At 39.0% G+C, this 25736-nt stretch overlaps 2 protein-coding genes across 6 annotated transcripts; both read right to left on the reverse strand.

Moving 5' to 3' along the window:
- Nucleotides 1–520: 520 nt before the first annotated feature.
- Nucleotides 521–6358, reverse strand: gcat (glycine C-acetyltransferase). Its single transcript, XM_022190685.2, has 9 exons — nucleotides 6016–6358; nucleotides 4512–4642; nucleotides 3982–4083; nucleotides 3743–3889; nucleotides 3219–3373; nucleotides 2670–2752; nucleotides 2144–2315; nucleotides 1235–1356; nucleotides 521–1101 (listed from the first exon to the last, which is right to left on the reverse strand). Exons 1-9 carry the CDS (start codon nucleotides 6233–6235, stop codon nucleotides 950–952), a joined length of 1284 nt encoding a protein of 427 aa, XP_022046377.2. The 5' UTR covers nucleotides 6236–6358; the 3' UTR covers nucleotides 521–949.
- Nucleotides 6359–9459: 3101 nt separating this feature from the next.
- On the reverse strand, nucleotides 9460–24577 carry tom1 (target of myb1 membrane trafficking protein). Of its 5 annotated transcripts, none has more exons than XM_022190687.2 (17): nucleotides 24388–24577; nucleotides 18953–19037; nucleotides 18782–18860; nucleotides 18553–18702; nucleotides 18297–18431; nucleotides 18055–18189; nucleotides 16930–17046; nucleotides 16570–16700; nucleotides 15627–15669; nucleotides 15396–15528; nucleotides 15142–15205; nucleotides 13787–13849; nucleotides 13289–13352; nucleotides 12897–12962; nucleotides 12424–12486; nucleotides 11637–11676; nucleotides 9460–10145 (listed from the first exon to the last, which is right to left on the reverse strand). In XM_022190687.2, exons 1-17 carry the CDS (start codon nucleotides 24437–24439, stop codon nucleotides 10051–10053), a joined length of 1515 nt encoding a protein of 504 aa, XP_022046379.1. In that variant the 5' UTR covers nucleotides 24440–24577; the 3' UTR covers nucleotides 9460–10050. The 5 variants fall into 5 exon arrangements, with proteins under 5 accessions (XP_022046379.1, XP_022046378.1, XP_022046380.1 ...); XM_022190686.2 differs by having other exon boundaries at nucleotides 16570–16703; XM_022190688.2 differs by lacking the exon at nucleotides 13787–13849 and having other exon boundaries at nucleotides 16570–16703.
- Nucleotides 24578–25736: the final 1159 nt, after the last annotated feature.

Genomic DNA, 25736 nt, shown 5'->3' on the forward strand with positions numbered 1-25736 from the left:
CAGAAACAATAAACAATGGATATGTCTGTAGTATATTCATGTATAAATATATGTGATAGACTGCGACCTGTCCAGCCTTCACCCTAAGTCAGCTGGGATAGACTCCAGCCACCCTAATGAGGATTAAGTGTTGTATAGATGATGGATTCATGGATGCTTGAAGTGGAAACTGATCATGAAAAAGAATGACGATACAGAAAGTTTCACCCTGCAAGCTGACAGGATTGGTTCCTGAAGTTTGCTACGTATAAAACCCTGGAAGTCTGAATCCTTGTTTTATTGACTGTCTTCAGGACACTGCAGTTTCTGGGTGGAAATGCTCAGCCATGGTGTGACTGCTAATTTCACCCTTCCAGCATATTAAACAAATACATGTACATGGAGACAAGGTAAAAAACAAACACAAGAAAACCACACCAGCTTTCAAACTAGGATTTTCTCAAGAAGGGGTTCTTTAAAGTTGATAATCACAAGCCCGTTTTCCTTCACTCTTAAAAGTATTTCACTACAAAGCACAACAACCAGTCCCAGATCTTTATTTAAAGTTTTAAGGATGAGTTTAATGCTCACTATAAATGCAACAATATAATCCTCACAATCACCAAGTACCATCTGTAGAATAGACGAATTTCTAGTCTGAATTCATCTATTGTCATCGGAAGCAAGGATTCAATAGAAGCATTTTCCCTCACACAAAAAGCAGTGTGGGGAATATGGAATTCGTAGCCCTTTTTCTTCAAACACAAGCACCTAACACAAGCACCTAGACTGTAGCAAAAGTGCTTTATTCAGCTGAGCAAACACAAACATAACATTTAACTCCGTTGACCTACAAATGTAACCAACACTTCCCTCAATACCATTCATAGGTCTTGCGTAACAAGCAGCACAATCTGCAGTGGCAAGCAGTTTGCTGATTCCTTTTCTGATTTTTGTTCATTTGCTGGATTCAGGAGACGACTCCGTGCTTTCTGCCTGTTTGGATGAAAGCGTCGACACAACGGTCGATGTCTTCGTCTGTGTGCGCTGCTGAGATCTGTACACGGATTCTGGCTTTGCCCTTTGGTACGACTGGGTAGGAGAATCCAATCACATACACTCCTGTGGAAGGAAGAGACTCGTGAAAATTAGCTTGAGACATTTTCTGTGCTTTGTGTTAATGATCATTTCTTTCCAAGGACAACAGGGTCGATGCTTTGAGTTCTGTAGATCAGGTTTCAATCTGGTGTCTCACCGAGCTTCAGCATATCGTCGGCCATGTCAGAGGCCAGCCGTGCATCACCGAGCATCACAGGACAGATGGGGTGAGCCGAGCCCGCGATGGTGAAGCCAGCCTTCGTCATGTTGTTCCTGAATCTGATAAGGAAGATAAACGTCACAGTTAAAAACAGCGAGCAGTTGCTGCAAGGTAATCAATATAAACACTATTAGCATGTATATCTCAGCTAACTTCTTTCTTTCTTTCTTTCTTTCTTTCTTTCATAGGGATAGTGCACATTAATGAACATCTATTTAGACAGCAATAGACGTGAATACGCCGGATTACGGCAGCAATGCTGATGTACATCCGCAGTCCCAAAGCAGGGAAAAAAGAAGGAAAAAAACAGAACAGTGAAACATAGGACAAGAGATCACAATAAAATCACATTACAAAAAATACACAAAGAAGCTAAAGGTCAGTAGTCACAAGACTGGTTCACTTTCAGTCACTGTTCAAGGTGAGTTTTGAAGGTCGCTAAGAGTTGAAGACTGTTCCAGATCTTATTGGGTTTCACAGACAGAGCATTGTGTCCAAAGACTGGTTTTCTGTGTGAGACCTCAGAGTCCCACACAGAAAGGAGGCCCTGGTCCTGACACCGCTGTGAGCCCTTCTTTTAAGAAAGTCAGACATGAGGGGTGAGGCGAGTCCACCTTGTAGATCAAGCAAGCAAAATTAAATAAAATTTAAATTCTCAAAGCTCAGTAAGTTGTACTTCTCTAAGATATTACAAGCATGATATGACATTAGTTGATCGTCCATAACTCATCTCTAATCTTCTTCAACATGTTCTGAACACTTGACTTTCCTACTGATGAGCTGGCGGATGTTTCTGATTTAAACATAAAACACAGAGAGCTCCACTCCTCCTCCACACAAACCCACCTCATGGTTTTGGCCGTCATGCTCTGTGCGATCTCGTTGGATGCTAGCAGCAGCTCCACAGCCTTGGTGGCACAGCCCACCACGGGAGGGGGGAGCGAGTTGGAGAACAGGTAGGGCCGCGAGCGCTGCCTCAGCAGGTCGATGAGAGGCTTAGGACCCACTGTGTAGCCACCTGAGAGAAAAACAATACATTACACATGGAAAGCGGAACACCGCATTTAACTGATACATCACATATGCAGTGAAAATGGGGTCATATGAGACAAAACGATGTTGGATTGGACCTGCGTTCATGAGGTGGTCAGCTGCACCAGACCACGTAGATGCAAATTCACCTACTAAATGTGCAAATAGGAAACATTTTCCTTGCTTGTCTACAAAAACTAGAGGAAAATAATATTTGCCAGAGCTTCTGTTCTTGCACTAGAATTCCTCTATCCCCCAAGGTAATTATTAAAATTAATCAATGCAGCTTTCATGCAAGCAGCAGAACTTGTATTGTTATAAAAATCTGATCCAGACATACCTGCTGCTCCTCCCAGTGCCTTTCCCAGAGTGGAGTTTACAATATGAACTCTGTCCATCACTCCGAGGAGCTCATCTGTTCCTCTGCAAATGAAAGGAAGCAGTAACATAAGTTTATTTCCTCTTCCTGATGGTGGGAGTTTCACTTTCTTAACACACATATTATACTGCAGGATTTTAATGACCCCACTTCTAGCCAAAAACATGTTGTGTTTTAACCATCAAACTCTAATCAGTTGATCAGTGAGACTAAGTGAACATTTATCCCATATTTACACCCTCTCTCAAAAATTTTTCAACAATGAGATGAGTGTACAACCTGAAAACAGAATGTCTTAGTGTGGGTAACCATTTGTGAATAACCTTCAGCAACCAAAGTGTCTTTAAAAAAGCAAAGATCTAACATAATCACTCATCCCATTTCACCAATGAGATCACACATTTCACCCAACAGGACAAACTGTTAGACCATACATAGAAAATCAATTAAGATACAATTAAGAACTGAAGAAATTTTCTTCAGTTTTTGTTCAGTTAGAATCTCACCCACCTGCCCCGGGAGCCCAGGAATCCAGTCGCGTGACATTCATCGATAAACACCATGGCTCCATACTGTTCAGCCAGATCACAGATTCCTTGTAAAGGAGCCACGTCTCCATCCATAGAGAAAACTCCATCTGTCACCACCAGGCGCATGCGAGATGACTGAGAAGGACAAACCAATGGGCATTGGCTTTTGTGAACTCTTCTGAATAAGTCTTTGAGTGTTAACAATACGCAGGACCTGATGTGTTCCTGTTGCATCAACACCCTGGTGAAGAAAGCTTGACAGCATCTCTGTAATAATTTTTACACAATTTTTCACACAATTTTCAGGAAGGTATTTAGGAACAAACACCTGCTGTTCAAGAACTTTAGAAGTCATGTAATTACTGCAAGGTGGCATAATTTAGACTCATTTGAGCTTCAGGTGAAATTTCACAGGAGCATATTCACTTCTGTTGTGCGTTTTTAGTACAATTTATGTTATGATACTATGACGTTATTATCAGCAGCATAAGCACATGAACACACCTGAGCCTCTTTGAGTTTTATCTCCAGATCGTTGAGGTCCATGTGTTTGTAGCGCAGCCTCTTTGCTCGACACAGACGGATCCCATCGATGATTGAAGCGTGGTTTAGCTCATCAGACAGCACAGCATCATCTGGGCCCAGCAGCACCTGTAGTGAGAGTCATGTGATACTTTACTGACCATTAAAAGGATATACTTCTGTTTAGTTTTTGAGATAGGAGACAGCATCTATAACTGTACCTCAAAAAGTCCAGCGTTGGCATCAAAACAGCTGGCATACAGGATGCAGTCCTCCCTCTCGTGAAACTGTGCCAGCTTCTGCTCGAGATTTTTGTGGAGATCCTAGAAATCACATCAAAAAAACTCATTTATAGGGTTTTTGCTTTAGAGAAGAAGTTTGTTGCTCTTTAAGAGGTTATAGCTAATTCCAAAAGACAGTTTCAAAATGTTAAGAGTTGAATATTTTAGCCACTTTTGTTAACTGTGGTTTACTTTGCTCAGTACAAAAGACATCTTTATTCATCAAGTGAATTTCACTGGATTTTGGTTGATTTTTTGTGAATGTTCTTAAAGAAACTTTTTTTGTAATATTTCTTTTGCTCCACCATAAAATGTTCCGAAATTTCCTAAAAATGTTGAAAATGTGGGCATCAGAAGTTTAACTGTGGTAATATGTTTTGTTCCACGTTTTCAAATTTTAGAACGGGTCAATTTTGACCCACAGGACAACACAAGGGTTAATGTCCTGATTGGTGCATTAACCATCATACCTGTGTTCCACAGATGAATCTGACGGAGCTCAGTCCAGCACCGTATACCTTCAGAGCATCGATTCCAGCCTGCACCACCTCTGGATGACTGGACAGCCCCAGGTAATTGTTGGCACAGAAATTCAAAATGGCTAAGAGTGTGAGAGTGTTTAGATGGACAGAGGTGAAAAGGTCATTGTCTGAGACTGTTCTCCATAAAATGCAGACACTTTCAAAGTCAAAGCGGTAAGACAATAAGCACTGTGAGCAACTGTAAGCCTGCAATAGAGATTCAGCTGGATTTTTTGGCAAAAAGACAAAGCAGGAAAAAAGTCCATTTTAAATCAGAACAAAGAGCCTGAAAGAAAACAAAGCCCAGGACTGTGGCACTGCCATGCAGGTGAATTGACCAGAGGGAGTTTTACACAGGAGGGTCACAGCCTGGAGTCAAAGGCCCATTCATAAATCAGCAGAGTCAATCTCTGGCAAAGGTTCATGCTGAAATGTAAACACGATCTGCTGCTCTGCAGACAGAACAAAGGACGCAGAGATCAGCTGCTGGATTTAAAACATGTGATGGATCATTATCAGGAGATGCCATAAACATATTTAATATAAGATATATGTCAAATGGAGCAAAAATATTCAAATTAAAATAAATTATTTTAATGTATTATTTTATGCACAACCAATAGCAATAATATTAATAATAACAACTACTGTTAATATTAATATTAAATCCTAAAAAAAGATGAGAACTTAACCGTATTAATTGATTCAAACATGTCTATATTAAATTATGTCTATGATAAATGAAAAAACATAGATGATAGACCATTTATCATACCAGCAGTGACTGTGTTAACCCTGTAAGACCCACTGTTACAAAACACATTAGTTTTATTTTTGCAATTATCATTATTTTTATATATATATTTATGTTATGTTTGTGAATTTTTTCATATATTTTGGGCGTTACAGATTTTATATGAAACTTTTATTATTATTTCTATATTATTTTGCTCTTTTTTCTATATTTCGGATTTACAGGGTTTTAAGTTACTTTTTTAAGTCATAATAATAATTAAAATAAGATAAAGTAAGAGAGTTTGTCTGTGAACAATCTCTGATATTGAGACAGATCCGTCATTTCTGGGTCAGGAGAAGCTTCCAACTATTGCTCATTCTGCAATAAAGTTAAATAAATTAAGAATAACCATAAAAAGAATCCTAGCTCAGACGTGCTGCATAATGTAGATCCTAAACTGTAACAGATTATGTTCTGCCCTATTTTAAAGCCACTTGGATCTTATGTTTTTGTAGTTGTTGTTTTCCTAAAAGTTGTCCTGAGAGTTCCCACAGTGAAACAACGTGACTCCAGTGAACTCCTGCCAAGATCAACATGGAGAAAACGTGGAGCTCCAGCTGTAGGAGCAACACGACTCCATTAATCATCTGCACTTTTAAAACTAATGGTGCGTTTAAGGACCCATTAACTGCTGTCACTGTCAACCCAGCCACTTACTGCCACGGCTGCCGTCCACGCTGATCTGAGGTCCCTGCTTGGAGGTGATGATCCTCTCTCCTTTCCACGTACCCGCGGCTCGGATCGTGTCCAGCTCGTTCTCCAGCAACGCTCGGGCCTCGGCCACGGCGGCGTAGCTCCGGTTCACAGCCGCGGCGGAGGAGCGCAGGACGCCCCGGGCCGGCGTTACCAAACTCCGGGCAGCTTTTCCGAGAGACATGTCGGTGTCCAGTCGTGTGTTGAGGCGTGATAAAGTGCCACAAAGCCAGGATGAACGTAGAAAGCAGGCGGAGCTACGTCATGTGACAAGGGTGGGTGTATATGTGACGGACCAATCAGAGGGCAGGACAGTTAGCGCAAGGCTTGTTTTGTCCAATCAGATTTCAGAGAGTATTTCCTGTCTCGTCCACTAGTTCAGATCCACCATGGCAGCTTGTGGAGCTTAATGTAAACTGAAACACCAGACTTCCTTTCAGTCTTTTTTTCCTTCTTTAAATTAAAACTACTTTTTAATTCATTTATAGCAATAAATAAATGAGTAATGCAAGGATACAGCGTGTTACAGCTACAAAAACAAATTCCTTGAGTCCTTAAATAAACACACAGGGTTTTACAGTTGCCCTGTTTACCCTCTGTGAGTAGTCTGGGAATACCCAGACTGCCTGTGCACTCATTGTCATTTCGTTTACTAGGCAGTCTGGCGACCTGGGGTTGAATTTGTCCCTGAGTCAGGGATCCAATCACAGGACGGGGAGGGACAGTTAGACGATGACGCACACTAAGCGACTACGCGCAATGCATGATGGGTTGTTTGAGAAGAAGCGTTACCTTTGTTGTCGTGTTTCCGAAGGAACAAGCTAGTGGACTCGGTGGGTTTGGGCAGGTCTTTTTCAAAGTCCTCGGTGTCTTGGACGGGGTGGGTTCACGTTGTCTTTTCGATACGCTGCTTAACCGGACGTTCTCTTCCCATTGCCTGAATAAAGGAAAGTCTTTTTCAAGCCGACCGAGTGTGGAGGTGCAGCGCTGGCAGCATCTGTTTGACTGCTCCGGCTCCGGGGTGACTATCAGGTCCATCATCGCTAACCTATCTGATATGGTCGGCGTTGTTTTTGACACAAACATATCTGTGGAGTGTGCATAAACACGGGGTCCACTTTCCCTCATGTTTACTTTACATAAACGGCAAGAATCGTCCGGCGACATGGCGAAAGAAGCAAACACATGAGCAAACACAGCAATGATTCTTTTTCGTGGTGCTGCCGTCGCTCTGCATTTACGTCAGCGGCTAGCAGTGACACGATTGGCTGTGAGCTTCAACTGCCCCAGACTGACTGACATATGCAGCGCCCAATCAACGGCTGTGGAAAATTTTAAACTGCTCCACCCCTACAAGAAAATGAATAGCAGGTACCCAGCCTGTATCTCACTTGAGATTCAGGCTGGTGGTAGCCAGCCTACTCTGTGAGTGTATTTTTTTTTCTTCTGTTCCTTTGAAACTATTTACTTACCATTCATTTAACCAGGTTAGTCCAGCTGGGATAAAGTAAGACCTGGCCATGAGGGCAGCAACAGCGGTCATATTAAAAACAATAAACAGATCAAATTAAAAACATTAAAACTTGCTCACATATGGGTCATTTCAGGATTGGAGAGCAGTTTATGTCCCACCCATAAAATTTAAAATAATCCAATTTACTTTTCCTGAGACCAATTATAAAACACTAGGAGAAAAGAATGTTTGAAAATATTTTTAAAATATCAAATAACCCCATAAAATGCCATTTTTCTCTTGTCCCACTCTGAAGATGACCAAATAGAATCTCAAATAAAACAGTTAAACCTCTTTTTGGTTATATTTTTTTCATTGATGTCTCTTTTAATTGTGTTTTTTTTAAATCAGCATAATATTTTAAATAATTTTTATGCATGTGCCCCAAAACAATCCTGTTAGCATAACCTTTTTAGCTGGTAGAGGAAGAAGAAAACAGTGAATCACATGATACACTGGAATTAACATCATCAAACAGTTCTCCAAAAGAACGAGTAGAACAAAGCTATGTCCTCTCTTCTATTTTTCATATTTTCAGAACATTGTCAGCCTTCATTGAAAGTCTCACTCTACCTCATATTATCAGGATCAGACTAATTCTTTTTACTGTTTTGTATCAGTAAGTTTGTCCTCCTGTTCAGCAGTACCAGATAGATAAATATCTAGCTTCTACTGCTGAGAAAAAGATCACATTAGCACGGATTAGCAACCCTGTTACTGTGATTAGAGTAGGGTTAGCAAACAATAAATAAAACATGGAATAAAAATGCTGCCATTGATGTGTAAGCTGAGTCAAGTTCATTGCCTATTATTGATGAATAAGTAGCAGAAAATTGTAAAAGACAAAAATTTTGAGGCCCAAATGTCCTCCATTTCTGGAAAGACCCACAAACCACTCCCACACAGACAAGGTAGACTGTAATGATTTCACCAGAGTCGTAAACTCATTCAGTGCAACAGGGGCTTGAAGTTGAGATTGTAACTTATTCCTGGCATTAGGTCCCGAAACCTAAATGCTTTCTTGTCCAGTTCAGATTGTACTTTGGGGACAACAAATTGATCCATAGATCGGGCATTGGGACTTCCCTGAGGATTAAACCAAAACTGTAATTCACACAAATGTGAAATAGTGTCCTGCCTAACTGGTAGGACACTATTTATAGATTAATACCATGAATGTACCTACTTTGTAAAATGTCTGTCATATTAGTAAAGTAAGAAATGAATCATAATGCATTTTAAATATCAAAAGTGGGTCCACCCCTCTGCAAAGTAATTACAATGTCACATAATTTCAAACTGCATCACCTTTCTACAACTGAATAATTTCCAAGTTCATGATATCCTTTTATGGGCGATGAAAAACAAACACTTTAGAAAGACTATGCTGAAGATGCAGGCCCCAAGGTCAAACTTTCTTTCTTTGCAACAAAAGTAAACACGCATGTGGTAACTGACACACAAAGAACAGTGCAAAAAATGTTACAAAATGGTCTAAAAATTGACACGTAATCTAAAATGGCTGACTTCCTGTTGGGTTTTTCGTATATGTGCAAGAGACTTTTTTGTGCGTCCTGATGTGTAACAGACGTTTCCCAAATTTCGTAGCTGTAGGTGAAAAATGGTTTGGGGGCTGAATTTTCATAATACTGCAGGGGGTGCTATTGAGTCATTTATGGATATGTGTGTATTTCCATTAAAATATCAAATTTTGGCCACTCCTGATGTGTGTGCAAATTTTCATATATTTACAAGAATGTTTAGGGCCTCAAAAATGCAGTTGAGGCCCTAAAAAAAAGCAAGTCTTAAGTGTGACACTTTCAGGATCAAGTCGAATCAAATTGCGGACAGAAAGCGGACAAAAAAACTCAAGTGAAAATGAGAACAAGCAGAAATCCAGTTAATAATTTTAGTTTAATAAATGACAGCAGCGTGTCATGACTTTTAAAGTTCAAGTAAAACATTTTCATGGGAAAATTTGGATGTAAAAAAAAACTCTTCAACATCCTACATCAATAACGATGTGAAGCATTAAACAATTAGCTGAGCTTCTCTTAAAAGTTTAGTGTTTGCTACCTTAACAGGGGCCTTTTCCTTAACCCATCATCATAATCAACAACAATATATATAGATATTTATATAACAGCAATATAATACATAATCTATGTTGCAAATTTTTGTAACAAGATCCACTTTCTCCTTCAACAGCAGGAATGTAACCATATAAAATGTGCAAATGTTTGCTCATGGACAAACCCCCATAACAATATCAAGTAAAAACTTTAGTCCTCCATCAAATAACATTTTTTTTTTAACAGTTAGAAACACGTTTGCTCTCCAGTAAAGAGCACATGTAGTTCCTTAAACATGGGTCATAATTCTGCCATCAAATGTGCCACCGAACCATCCATCAATCAGGAATCCCCGTTATCCAGCCGGTAGCACAGGAGCCTCATGGGTAACGTTAGTTTGGCAGGTTTGTTGGCTTAAGACTCAGAATGGTTGATGTCCTGTGAGGAAGCTCTCAGCGATGGCAAGCGATCAGCTGCTTTTGCTCTCTCTGCCAAAAACTTGTCAAATTCTGGAGAGAGAGAGACAAACACGATTCATTTTATCAGTCACTGAAAGGAAAATTACTGCATGGAAAGAAAAAAAAATGTGAATAATACTCATAAAAGGAAGTTGTCAAAAAATTTAAATATAAATACAAGAAAACTATCTTATAAGATCATTGTAAAGCCCTTTTTTATGCATTAGACATGTGACATTGTGGCCTTATTAGTCTGTTAAAGTGACGTTTCAGACATAAGCCACCTTTCATTGAGGTTGCTTACAGCTTCATTCAAACATGCCATCACAGTGAAGAAGAGGCACACAGTACTCGCATAATATTTGTCATACTGGAGAGAAAATCAAGTGATGTATAGCATATATAATAATGGACCAATCAAAAGGTTAAATCTAAATATGCTGTGTAACAAACAGCAGCTGACAAACTGTAACTTCCATCCATGTCAACCATTAATACGACTTCATGCACTTCAGACTTTTGCATGCTGAAAGTGATATTAAAATGCTACTAGGTCTGACCAAGTAACACTGCAGCTGTGGCTTTTACACAAAAATAAGTAGAGTGTTTATTCAGACATAAAGGTGACGCATTCAGATTCTATCAGATTGCTATAATTGCTTCCTGTTGCAGCTTTGTACTTATCAACACTGAATTAACTGTGATTCAGAGATTTGTGACTTGTTGTTCAGGGAATAGTCCTTAAAGTAGCAAAAACTCCCGACTCAAAGACAGAGTCTATGCAACATATGTCTGAGTAGTTGTATTAGGAGGCATCGTTTGCACACTATTGAAGCTTCTACTGCCACCTACTGGTGAAATGCAAAAACATTTCTCCAAAGATACGAAACTGTTGGCTCCATATTATCTAAAGAGTTTTAAGTGTTTGTGATCACACCCTCAAGTTATAACTTTAGCTCTACATATACTTAGTTAATTTTGTACAAATCTGCCCTTTTATTAAAAAGGTAGAGAGTGTTTCTGCTGCTCTTTCTCTTTATCCTGTACACATCGGACTTCCAATACAACTCTGGGAGCTGTCACCTCCAGAAATTCTCTGATGACACAGCCATTGTTGGGGGTGTGTCGAATGGGGACGAGCTGGAGTACAGGACAGTCATCTCTGACTTTGTCGACTGGTGTGAGCGAAACCATCTGCAGCTCAACGCCAGTAAGACGAAAGAGATGACCATCGACTTCACATCATTCCATAAGCCACCTTTCCCATCCTACACTTCTGGACAAATTGTGATTGTTATTATGATTATCATTATACTGTTGTGTATTGTTGCTACTGTTGCTTTACCGTAAGATGTATGCTGCTGTAACATGGGAAATTTCCCTGGACACGGGGAGTAATAAAGGATTATCTTATCTTATCTTAAAAAGGAAAAAAAAAATGTGTTGCAGGTGTACATGAATGCAAAAAAAAAAAAAAAAAAAAAGAGGGGGACGATAAAAGCTCCTCATTTTAAAAAGAAAGCAGAGTGTAAAGAGCCTCACCTTCACTGGTCACACCATCCGAGTCCTCAAAGTCATCATACTGGGTCACAAACACAAAAGACACATTTCAGTTGAAGGGAAAATATAGTTAAAGGATAATTTCAGCACACCAAGATGCTTGTGTTCAAAATTGAGCTTCATTGCAAATAACTGTATCTAGATTATGACCACAACTAGTGATAAAAAAAAAAAAAATCAGCAGGTAGGTCTTTTATTTTACAGGTGACCAGCATTCTGTGAACATAACTAATAATTTCTAATGCCTTACACTGGTATCTCCAATTAGTTTTCTTGAAGTTTAAATTACTGCAAGGAGGTTTGCATGAAAATATGGATGTAAGTGTTGGACCAAACACCAACAAAGCTCTAGCTCGTTTTTTAAAAAAAACCTTTAACTCAACCACTTTAAAGTTGAGACATTAAGCCCCCGAACCACGTTTCCACCTACAGCTACAACATTTGGGACACATCTGTAACACATCAGGACACCCAGAAAAGCGTCTGGCACATATACCCTACACCCAACAGGAAGTCGGCCATTTTGAATTTTGTGTCAGTGGAGGTCAGAGGTTTTACCATTCACTGGTTTTATTTAGCTGTTGATGCCTGCCCTGGTTTGACTGTGTACCAAGAAAACTCAACAACTAGTCAAGTAATGAAACTAATCTACTCAATCAATGCTATGCATAGTTAATATGCAGACAAATATGCCAAAAAAAGCGCAATAGAGTCAAACAAACCTAGTTACCATATGTATTTGATTGAATTTAGTAATCCAGACACTAACCTCATCATCCAACGCCAGCCATTTCTCAATATCATCCATTACATTGGACTGGGTGATGGGAATCTAAGGAGGAAAACAGAGAAATGAGTTGGAGTTGAATAAAAACCACTGGTTAAACTTTGTGAAGATGCACCAAACCACTGAAAATAAAAAAATAAAAATAAAAAAACACTCAAAAGAACAATCCAGTGTGGGTAAACAAAGCAATAAATCAAGAGAACTTCAGGTATGACAACAATGTAGGACAGAGCAAACGCAACATCATGCCCTTGGTCTCCAAAACCAGCATGCAAATTACTGTGCTGCATCTCAACACCTGCACCACCAAAACCCACAAAACGATCCAAAGAAAAAGCAATCCAGGCCACGGCAAAAGTAAATTACAACCTCATGACAAAACCAAGAGACAGAGGGGATGGAAAGGTGAAATCAGAGTGAAACCAGGACATGTTTTTTTTTGGATTCAGACCCACCATTCCCCTTTTAATCATCCAATCTAACTTTGGTGAGGAGCTGCGGGTGGACGCTGGACTGCCATCCTTCATGCATAGACGGAGAGTTCATTTAAGAGGGAAAGAGTTACTGAGAGAAAGCAGCATATATATATTCACTCAAGCAGCAGTTAGGCCCTGTATTTGTGTGCTCCAGTTCAAATATTATGTACAGCGCCATGAATATCTGCACACTCATTGCACATAAAACCTCAGAATTTGACTTCAATTTGGTATTTTTTGTAAGAAAAAGGAGCTTTTTCCCCAAAGATCACATCACTGAAAAGACAAAGTTGAATCATGGCAGGCGGTTAATCTTGTGACTAAACCTGTTCAACTGTGCAAAACTTGATTTATACGCCATCTTTACTCACCGTTCCAGTGTTTTGTAGTCTGCCGTCTTGAGCTTGAGCCAAGCCGTCCACTTCACTGTGATCGCTGAAAAACAAGATTTATACTTTGGTAAGCTGCCATGCAAGCGTTAAAGTGACTTACTGGCTTATATCTTTAAAGGGAATTAGAAGGAATAAGTCAGAATTAAGCTTTAACAATATTTAGAAGTGAGAAACAGTCTGTGAAAAAGTCTCATGAATGGTGTAAAACTGGAATTACGACAGAAATGGAACAAATCGACACAATCTGCTGGGTTTAAAAAAAAAATAAAAAAAAATCAGACAGCAGTCCTTTTATAAAGCGCTCAAGTATCCCACACCATATTGAAGTGTAGATGGTTAGGTTGGTCGGGTGAAGTTGTGAGAAGACAGACGTTTCAACCATTTATCCATTACTTTTGGTTTATAATTTTATCTGTTTAGCGATTACTTTTAGTCAGTATGTTAATTGGTATTTTTCTAAAAGAGGCGATGGTTTACCAAGCAACACACAGCTGGGAGGGTTGTTTATAGACAGAAGTTATACTGGGTTTTTCAATGTTTCTGGGGGAAAAAAGAAGAAAAGGGTTACCGTTGACCTCATGCCAATTGCACTGTATGTCTTGAACCTGCTTTAATAAAAATATGTTGAAAACAAATATGACTGTCATTGATCTAAATACATTTCACAGAAGCCTATTCTTTAATTTGATATGGACATTAATCCTGGTATTTATAGGCTACAGGAACACCAGTTTTTGTTAATGTAGACTATATTTTGGTGGTTAAATCAATCATTAGAGAGGCTGTGTGTTCTATACAGTAATGGAAATGCATCCATGCACACGCTATAGCCGAATTTAGAACAGATCACCATTTTTTGATCGGCCCACGGATATCGGCATAGAAATGTAATATCGGTCAATATTGTTATCTGGGGTTTTTTTGCCTATCATGAAAATCGCTAAAATAATGCCTGGATTTCGCTGACATTTACTCACAGAGGGAGAGAGTGAGAATTCAGCTGGTATTTTCAATGAAGATAACATTAAATTAATCAGAAAGAACAGGCTTGAAGCTTCGGCTTATTTGCCCGAGACTAGTTCAGCAAGTGTGAGAGCGAGAGACAGACTGAAAGATGCCAGCTTTCACTCCAAAAGCGTGAGAGTTGGCAACAGTGAATAAAGAATCAACGAGTCAGGCAGGCTGGACCGAGATATCCAGTTAAAGTACCCTCTGTCCCTGCACTCTCTCTGCTACTAGGAGATGGATGGGGGGATGGCAAGTGAACAAGGGGGATGCATTTTTGTCATTGTGCCAAAAAGGGAGGAAGGCATCCCATCTCCTGTCGTCTACTGCTTTTAGCTAATTATTTCAGAATCAAAAAGCTTTACTGTCACTGTCACCAACAGGGCAACGACATCTGCTGTGCCACACCTTAAATAAACACTCTTTCACACTCACATTCAATAAATGGTAAAGTTTTAAAACATAATAGGAGCACTATATATATAATATAAACTGACTGTATCTAAAGTCCACAGTTCTTGCACCAGAATGACCAATTTGATTGCACTATAAATATCACTGGTAGTGATAAAGATTGACAGTCATGATGATAATGAATTTCAACTATTTATTTATTGTTTTTAGCTATTTAGTCATTACTTTTAGCTAAATATATATTCTTTACTTTTAGTTATTTACTCAGCCATTTACTCAATACTTTCAGCTATTCATTTCAGCAAATTCTTAATTATTTTGAGCTAAAATTTTTTTATTTCTTTCACCCATTCAATCATTACTTTTAGCTGAATACACATCTTCAATGTCAGAAATAGGAAGTCTTTCTGTACCTTGGTCTTTGTTGAGTTAGGACATTTACTCTGTGTGATAATGTTTCATCTGATTCACTTGTGCCTGCAAACAAAACAGAAAAAAGTAACAGATGGTGAATTTTACTGCACATAGAATACAAAGTAGCGTGTATGATGACATGTGCATTTACATAATGCATTCATTTTTAATAACAACCATGCTTAGAATAATTCTATCAAAGCATATTAATAAAAACAAACAGTGTGGAAACGTATCAAAGTGAGGTACTTACTAAGTTTTGCCATCTGACTGGACAAACTGTCAGTTTTTGACAGGCTGAGTGAGCTGTCACTGGTTACAACCCCTGACTGGTTGAAAGATTCACTTTTCAAATCGAGGTCTGCTAGGTTGACGTATGTGTGGCTCTGAAAGAAACAAAGTCCACAGTTCAAACATTTCACACCATTACAAGCTGAGGAGTAAGAAAAACAGGTAACTCACAAGTGACTGACTTGTTATTTACCTTCTGTGCTGTGCTTTGACCATTTGTTATTCGCCTTTCAAACCTTTACACAAAAGAAGAAAATTATTATAAATATATTATTTTAAAATGTGATTTTCCTGGTAATATATAAGGCAACATAATAATGACAACAACAGCAATTAGGGATAGACCGATTATTGATCTGGCTGATTATTGTGGTCGATATTTGGTATTTTCGGTAAATTTTGGGCCCCTTATTGGTGCATTAAATAATTACATAATTACACCAATAACAACACTAAAGTCCAGATACTAATGCATCAATTATTGTTTTCCAGACTCTGTTTCAGGTTAATCTGTGCCTTCAAATTTAGCTGCTAGCCGTTAGCATAGCTTCAGCCACAGTGAGAGAAGCTAATTTCTTGATTTTTTGGAAACAGCTTGTGTTTCTTGGTTGGTTTTTGCAGTCTCTGCTTGAGAGACATTTCAGAGATCACAGAATGATGACAGATAGAGACAGACCGCAAAAACTAACCAAGAAACACAAGCTGTTGCCACAAACCAGGAAATTAGCTCCTCTCACAGTGGCTGAAGCTACGCTAATGGCTAGCAATTAAATTAGAAAGCAGATTAGAGTCAGGAAAATAATAATTAATAAAGCTTTAGGATCTGGACCTTAGTGGGCAATAAAAGCATTACAACAATGGAAGATTAAGATAATGGAGACAAATTAATCAATATCATTCGACAGTGAGCTAATTTATCACTCCTGTTTTTATTTTACATATTCGGTCACTTTATTAATGAAGATGCCCAGTTATAAATGACAGGTTCCTGCTATCACATGCTGTTAAAACTTACATGCAGTGCATATCGGCTCCAAATATCGGTTATCGGCCCTGCTTGAGCACCGATAATCGGCATCGGCCCTGGAAAACCCATATCGGTCGATCCCTGACACCAATAACAACATTGTAATTACCTGTGGTAGCGAGTGAAGGCTGTGTTCATTTCATCATTAGTTGCCAGTAACTCTTCTATCAGCTTCTCCTCACTGAGTCTGGGGACAATCTTCACTATCCTGTCTTGCATTTCCTTACATACTGTGTATAACTGCTAATGACACAATCAGACAAGTAATGCGTGGGCGGGGGGCGTTGGAGGGGCAGATGCAACACAAAGTGTATAAAGCACGAGATCAGTTACGGGCAACGCAGCGTCGCACAACATCAACGGAAGGAAATGATTTTCTCACAACACAAAGAGCAGAGAACACGTCACACATCACCGTAATCAAATACAAGTTTGGCTGAAATACAAGTCAGTTGATTTATTTTTTTACCTCCAGCAGCTCCATGTCTGCCTGTTTTACCGTGACTGGATCCAGCTGACTCATCATGTCCGACATCATGGTCAGGTTACTCCGCACCACTCCCAGCTCTGTCTTCAGCGTTTTTATCTGGAACAGCAACAGGATTTACTGAATAAACACCACTATAATAACTCTTTGTAGGAGGCAAATATTGATTTTACAATACAAGGTTGGAGGCAAAAAATGAGTTGAGAACAGATGCAAAAAGGAGTACAACTGGAGTTCACTGTAAAAAATAAAATAACAAAAAGCTAATAGACACCCAAATGTACTATTTCAGCAACAGGGGCACCCAGAAAAAAAAAAAACCAATATAATTGAAATTAAAAATAAATAAATGCTGGAATATAGGCATTTAATAAGAATATAGGATTTTTTCATGTGCATTTTGTTTATTTTTAATGTTTAATGAAGGATATTTACATGTATAAGAACAATGAATTACCTATAAAAATGATAAATATAGTTCAGGCATCTGGGTTCTGTAAAGCGTCTTGAGACAATCTGACCTGTATTTGGTGATATATAAATAAAATTGAATTGAACTGAATATATAGCAAGATAGATACAATAATAATTGTTGTAAATAATGACAAAAAATGTGTTGTGACAGATTACCCATGCTTTTGGATATTATACACTGATCAACACATATTCAGTCATTTTAACACATTTTATAATATTCATTATATATTGCCATTATTATTTAACAAATAAATGTGTGTAATATTACAAAACAAAGCTTCCTTTTTCTCTTAATTGTATCTCATTTTAGAAATATATTTACAGCATTATGCTTTAATTTTACCTTTATATCGAATAGAAAGGTTTGTGAAATTACAATAAATTTGCAAGCGTATGTAAACAATCTTTAAAGTAGATTTTTTTTAAAATTACATTTGCAGTTATTTGAAATTACAGGTTTTTAATGCTAATGTAAAGTGATTATTTCCAATCATGTCTATTTTTGTAATTTTGGAGATTTCTGTGGGAAAAATCAGTGCAATAACAAAGAAAATCTGCAAAATTAGAGATTATTTTTTACAGTGTACAGTGAAATGTAAATAGTAAAACATCCCCTTCTAGTCCCATCACCTGGCTGGGAGTGAGGGCATTGCTTCCCTCTAGGGCCAGTTTTAGCTCAGAGGTCTGAGGTGGGATGAGCGGAGGTTTGGAAGACAGGAGCACAGCAGGGAGAGTAGTAACAGCAGGCCCATTCCCAGGCAAAGTCTGATAGGCAAAGGTAAAGAAATGACCAGAGAGAAAAATGACCAAAGATGACAGGCAGCACCCAACCATCAGCAGTAAAAATAGAGAGCACCCCGCCCTGTTTGCACCTTTTTTGAAGCTTGGACCGGTGAGTAACCGTCCAGTTCGGTCATTGGGAACTCCAGTCCTTTCCTTCGCAGGTCTTCGTAGACCGACACCACACCCGTCAGGTCGGGTGAGCTGCGGAATGCATCGGCCCATGCCTTGACAAGAGAAAGCCACAAATTACTACCAGACGCCAAAGCAACGTGACAACACAAAGACTTGTGACACAAATGACAGCCTGGTTGTTTTTATTTGATGCGGTCACACCTCGTGACTCACCTGTATGATGCTGAGCACTCGGTCGTGCAGGATCGCTGGAGGGTTGTTCCTCGGGATGATCGACCGGACCAGAACTCCTTCTATGAAGTCCCTCGTCGTCACCAGGATGTGAAACCTGTAGCCGCAGTTTTTCACACAGGTCTCCAGAACCTGCGATCAAAAGAAGACAATCAGAGAAAAGAAACTTCACAGATAACAAACTGCGCACAAAATGAGTGTCAGCACTCACAGTAAGCGTCAGCATAACCTCCTTGAAGTTCTTGTTCCCTACAATCCTTTTCTTTATGGCTCTGACTGCATCTTTGGGGCTGCAAACAGAGAATTTTCTACAGTCAAAGGCATGTAAGCTCCTGATGATAAGTTTGTTCCTGATGCAGACAGATAACACACTAACACACACCCTTCCTCTGAGCTGTTGATCGTATCACAGATTTCCATGTTCAGCGCCCAGTCTTCAGTTGGCAGGCTGGAGCCGGTCGCACGCTCTGTGAAAAGAAATTTGACACTGCTGAATGACATGAAACTGCAGACTGTTAGACAAGAAATTTTCCTGTTAATATGATGATATTCATTTATGCAAAGTACACATCTCTAACAATAACTTCCTAAAAAGCATTACACTTCACAGTTACAGTACACAGTAGTGTCCTTCCATCATTTCACACATTAAGTTTGCAATATTTTGAAACTCCACAGGGATCAATCTTGGGACCCTTACTCTTTATTACATATCTGAATATTACAAACTCCGCTCTTCATCAGGAAATCTGGATTTTAATTACATGAGTAGTGGACGACATGGAGCCCAGAAGAAACTGTAAATTCAATGTTCTGTTACAGCTGTCAGAAAATCTCAATGATGTTTCGACCAACACTAATAGCCAAAACTACAGCCGTGGAATCTCTCACCAAGATGTGTTCTGATTTGTTTCATAAGTGCTACAGTTGTCAGTATAAAATATGTAAATTGCAATTATTTTGCCTCCCAGATGTCTATTCAAGCTGGGAGGCCTGGATTATCTGGATTTTTAAAAATGCTTTTATTTAGTTTTTTGCTATTATTTAAAAAAAACAAAAAAAACAAAAAAAAAACAAAATGTAGTTATGATCATATTATATTGTGACTTTATATTTTGTCTTCTAATTACACATAAATCATGCCTCAAAATGTCCCACAATACCTGGGATCATGAACAGGCGTGTAAATAATACGCCAAGTCAACGCACATTACAAATGATGGCCTCCCACTGACCTTAAACCTAACCTTAACTCATTTCTATACATTTAAAGCTTAAAATGCGACATGCAAATGTGCCTGGAGTGGCATGCCATTTAAATACAATCGAATAATAACATGCTACCCACACCCTTTCTGCCCGTTTGGTATCGACTTCTTTCACAAGTTGCAAGACGAACGCAGTTAAGAGTAATCGGTCCATCAGTGGAGAAGCTGAAGGCTACATCTTAGTCCAGCATCAGTCCCTTTATGAAATGTGTAAAACATTAAATGCAATCATCCATCCATTATCTACACACTGCTTTATTGTCTGTAGAGGGCGTTTAGCCTATCTCAGCTGACTGAGGGTGAAGGCAGGGTTCACCCTAGACTTCAATCTCTGGACCTCAGGCTGAGATTTGAACCCAAGACCTTTTAGTTGTGAGGCAAATGGGCTAGCCACTGCACCTATACGGCCAAAATGCAAATAGAAATGGACAATAATTATTTTACGACAGAAACACTACCGTTCAAAAGTTGGGGTCACTTAAAAATGTCCTTATTTTTGAAAGAAAATCTTTTTTTTTTTCAATGAAGATACCATTAAATTAATCAGAAATACAATCTAGACATTGTTAATGTGGTAAATGACTATTCTAGATGGAAATTTTTAATGTAATATTAAAAATCATAGTGGTACAGAGGAACATTTCCTGCAACCATCACTCCTGTGTTCTAATGCTACATTGTGTTAGCTAATGGTGTCGAAAGGCTAATTGATGATTAGAAAACCCTTTGTGCAGTTATGATAGCACATGAATAAAAGTGTGAGCTTTCATGGAAAGCAAGAAATTGCCTGGTTGACCCTAAACTTTTGAACAGTAGTATATATCAAAGTATTCTAGCACATTTTGCTTTGTGAGACAGTTAGCTTAGCTATCCTTTAGTAGCTACCCCTCAGTCTTGTTGTTTAGCCTTCTGGCTTGCTAGTTGGACTGAAAAATGACTTAATTTCCAAAACAATGAGCTAATTACATTTACCATACAAGATTTGGCTATTAAAAATGAGTAATTCACTTCTATTTAGTTAAATTTCAACCTGTTGTTCATGCTGCCTATCGATCAGTGAAGTTACATGGTTCAAACGTGCACACTAGGGTTTAACTGGCATTTGCCCAGCATCATAATTTAATCACCAGACCTCGTGTGTTTCACGACATGTCTGAGACAGGGTTTAAACCATGTGTCTGTGGTTTTACAACTTCATGCCTCCTTGCGTGACAGTATGGCATCTTATGTGGCAATGCTCCATCACGTTTTAAATTTATCACACAGTGAATGCCGAGCTGACTTAAAGAATTAGAACACAAATCTAATCACAATATTAGTCAGAAAAATCACAATTGGATATTTCCCTGTGTCTTTTGGCAGCATAACATCCTATTCACTGCTGGTAAATAAGAGCTTGTGTGAATCTTCTGGCACTATGATGTTGCAAGGAAGGATCTGATGATTATTGCAGAGGAGCCAGGAAGTGAACTAGGACAGACTTAGGGATTCCTTCTGCAGTCTTGCAGACAGATGTTAATGTTGGAATGAAAATCCTACACCCCCACACCTCCTTTCTAGCCAGTTATATCAGAATGTGAGGGGGTGGTTGAAGGTTATATGTGCACCGAGGGTAGTGATGGCGAGGAGGGATCCTTCAAGGAGGCTGTGCAGTTTGAAAATAGCTTACAACTGCTCAGTCTGAGCTTTTACTGGCAATGCAGCAGACACGGTTCTGTGTGGTGGCAGCACAGTCTCATCTGTACTCAGACTGTTCTCTATACATTGTGGCAGGTTTTATTCATCCTTTAAAGTAATTTATGCTTTAAAAATTTCAGGATGAAGCAGAGAAGATTTCATTCTGCTTAAAGTGGCAGCAGGGTAGATGTTACTGTAGAAGTGAGTCATTTTTAATAACAATCTCAGCAAGTACAAGTGACAAAAGTGATGAAAATCTATAAATAAATATACAGTGTTTTAATATGAAGAAGGGTAAACAAGCCATAAAAAGGATTTAGTGAGGCTTTAAGAATTTGAATATATTTGTCAAATTTGAGAAAAATGCATCATAGTTTTCTTTTCTGGGAAAGGTTTCCCATGCTCTATTCTAATTGCGCCCCCCACGCATTTTGACTTGCTTGAAACTTCTGGTTTACTCATATTTTTCAGAATAAAATAGCAGCTACTGGTCAAACATGGTCAACTTATTACAAACTAAAACCTGGACACACAGGAAATCTCTTTAACTATTACGTTTTTGCCTCCACAGATTAAATATGGCTGTGCTGAAAGAAGAAGGAGTTGAACTGGTACTTCTCAGTGGATGTGAAGGATGGACATATGGAAAGGTAGGGTTAGGTTAGGGGATGGCCCAACACCCACACTGCCTGTTTCTTTAAAACTTTTTCACTACCTTCGTCACCTGTAATACACTAATTTTCACGAAAATAGACAAGAAAATCTAAATTAATTTAAGGTTGCAAATGCAGCAATACTGAGATGCTATTCATAACTAGTTCAGAGTGAGTCTCTATCCAGGCTGTTTTTCTTGCCTCTCCTATGCCTTTTTTTAAAAAAAATGTTGGCTGCAAAGAGGCTATAACTAAATCTAAGTCACATTTAAGTATAGATAGGTCTTTTCCATTGTGCTTTTAATTCAGCTTTCTCCTCCTCTTCCACTATCTGAGTGTTACTGTTCTGGGAAATAACAACGGCTGAGTAACAACCCACTTGCTGAAAATGTCAGGTTTTGTTTTGCAGTAAAACAGGCCTGCTTGGTTCTTTTGGTGAATTAACCATTTCATTGACAGGTCTCTGCATGCAAACGTCCCAATCTAATTCAATTATGTTACTCCGCCAATGAAAGCAGCAGAGTAATTCGACGATCGACGTTTGCCTGTCTGCCTGTCTGCCTGTCTGTCTGTCCGTCTGTGTGCAACATTGCTCAAAAAATGGACTAGCAGATTTGGATGAAATTTTCAGGGAAGATCAGAAATGGCACAAGCACGACGTAATTAAATTTTGGCAGTGATGCAGCTTATAGTCTGTATCAATGGATTTGTTAAAGATTTCTGAATCATTGTGAGATAGAGCCCTGTGACAGACTGGTGACCTGTCCAGGGTGTCCCCTGCCTTCACCCGAGTCAGCTGAGATAGACTCCAGCACCCCCCGCGACCCGAGTGAGGATAAAGCAGTGTATAGAGAATGGATGGATGGATTGTGAGATAGTGCCACTGTAACTACGACAAGTGAACACTACATCAGCTGCCTGCTGACGATCACATGATTTCGATCCTACTACAAATCGACCGCTGCAGACTTATCCGTCGGAAATCATACTGACAGACTGAGCAGAATTGGCTGAGTACTGCTCTCTGAGTGCTGTTCCTGTTTATATAGCGTCAATTTACAGCATATTTCACCTTATAGCACTTCACATAGTAAGATGAAACCTTATAAATTTGAAACAGAGAACCCAACAATTCTAGAGTCCCTTTGGAACAGTGGGAAGGAACCAAAAAGCATCTCCTTTACCAAGAATAATACAACAAAAAACAGAACCAGGATCAGGGAAGGCGGCCATCTGCCTGGTTAGGGTGAGGATTACAATTTTCACATCATAATTTTGCTGACACTCTTAACTAATCCTGGTTGTAGCCCCGCCCAAGATGGCTAAGATTGGGCTAGGGAAATAGAAATACAGCCGAGTTTTTCCGTTCTCTGGTACAGACAGAATGCTGTGGGGATACAATCTTGCACAGTCAGGCCTACCTGAACCATTTCAGGGCTATTAGAGATGATTTTCACGGGTTAAATCAATACATATGACCTCAGAGATGAGTTTTTAGATGTTGAATAGGTAACACAGAGGGACGGTGATAAGGATCAATAATAAGATGCAAGTCAAGTGTTAAAGAAAAGCCTGACTGACAACATACCAGACTGTTTACAGGTGTCAGAGCTACAGGTGTAACACTATATCCACAGTCAATACTGGTAAACATGGCTCTTTTGGATCCAAATCCTTTCAAAAATTAGACAAACTTACCAAATATTGAAACAATACATGCATATCTAAATATATGTAGTATTTTTTTTTTGTCAAAGTTGACAGTTTTTCTGCAGAATAATGCCCCCTCCATCTGCTGCATCCATCTGCTCTCCTCTAATTGTTTTAACGACCACCTCTCGGTGTCCAGCAGTCTGTTAAAACAATGTGCTATCATTGGCTCTGTGCATCAGATTTGGGTCAGAGGATGTGGGCCACTCCGCCCAGCTCTCTGCAGGTTCAACCTTCACAGCAACAACCAATCACTTCGAGCGCCTGGGCCTCCTGCTCCCGCCTCCAACACCCCATAGCCCGCCGGACACGTCAATCAAACATTAAGCCGTTGTTTCTTCTTGTCAGTCTCAATGAATTTCACTTGATTCTAGATTTTATATATATCCTCATTATATCCACTAGTGAGGGGTTGTATTGCACTAAAGAGCAGAGTGTTGGAGCATCAAAGCCCAAATGACCAGACTTTTTTTTTTTGCTATAATAATGACGGTTAGAATAAAGCTCACCGATCATTTGTCCCACCGGCGTGGCGAAAGGATTCCCCAGTAAAAACTCCATGATGAGCGGAGAAAGGCCCGGCAAAGCAGCGACGTCTCCGGGCCGAGCCGAGCCGAGCCGAGCCGTGACAACAAGGAGCCGCTGAAGGCTGATGAGGGCTGAATGCTGCTGCTCACCGACTGGAGCTGAACACAGTCTGCGTCATGTTTTAAAGGGAAAGCAACCCGCAGTCTCCAGCAAATCTCTTAAAACACTGGAACTGCGCCACTTACAGGCACTTCTCATGTCTGCACACACAGCTGAGAAGTTAATTATGTCTTTACTTGAGCTGTTGTCACGCTAAAATAATTATGCTTTAATTTTGAAAATCCATCATTGATTTGCATGCAAGAGACCACGTTTAGAAGTGTTTTGCAGGAAAATGGCTTTTTTGGGAGTAACAGAAGATTAGCCAGTATTGTTAAGAAGTAAAGAAAGTTCATGATCCTTTCTTCCATCTACTGTTTTTAATTATATCAAAAGACAGCAAGTAAGCAATAATATTAATAACACAATAATATCATCAGCTATTCTGAAAAAGTGTCATTGATTAGTATGCAAGAGAAGTGTTTTGTTTTAACAGTCACAAGAAAATGGCTTTTTCAGAGTAACAGCCGGTTAAAAGAGTAAATAAAGTCCTTATTTTTAATAATATTAACAGACAGCAAGTAAACATTGATTTTAATACCAAATCACAGATAGGTGACAAATTAAAGGTCCCATATTGTACTCCTTTTCAGCAAATTATTTAAAATGTCACATTTATTCACGGTCTGTCTTTCAATTTTTTTAGCTCAAAATACTACAATTATGGCTCCTTTTTCCATAACACCAAGTTTTATTGTTTTTCTAAATAATCTGAATAATAATTTTGAAAATGTATTATTGATTTGCATGTAAGAGACAAGTTGTAAAGGTCTTTTTCATGACTTTTCAGGGTAACAGCAGGATAAAAGAGTAAATAAAGTTCCTGTTTTTAATACTATCAAAAGACAACAAGTCCACAAAACACCTTCAAATAAGTAAACACTAATATTAATACCAAACCACAGATGGGTGACAAGTTAAAGGTCTCATCTCGGGCCCTTTTTAAGCAAATTAATCAAAGTCTCCCAAATCTTAGCAACGTGTCTTTTAGTATTTCTGCTCTAAAATTGCAAAAATGGTTAATTTCACCATGAGTGTATAACTCATGAGTGCTTTTCTAAACAAGCTCTTTTACTCTGAAAGTCATGAGCTGCTGCTGTTCCCACACCCTTCAGGAATAACAAGCTTGATGCTGGGAGACTATCTAGTTGTGGAAGGGTGGGAGTAATGA

Source organism: Acanthochromis polyacanthus, chromosome 21 (assembly GCF_021347895.1).
Source record: "Acanthochromis polyacanthus isolate Apoly-LR-REF ecotype Palm Island chromosome 21, KAUST_Apoly_ChrSc, whole genome shotgun sequence".
NCBI lineage: Eukaryota > Metazoa > Chordata > Actinopteri > Pomacentridae > Acanthochromis > Acanthochromis polyacanthus.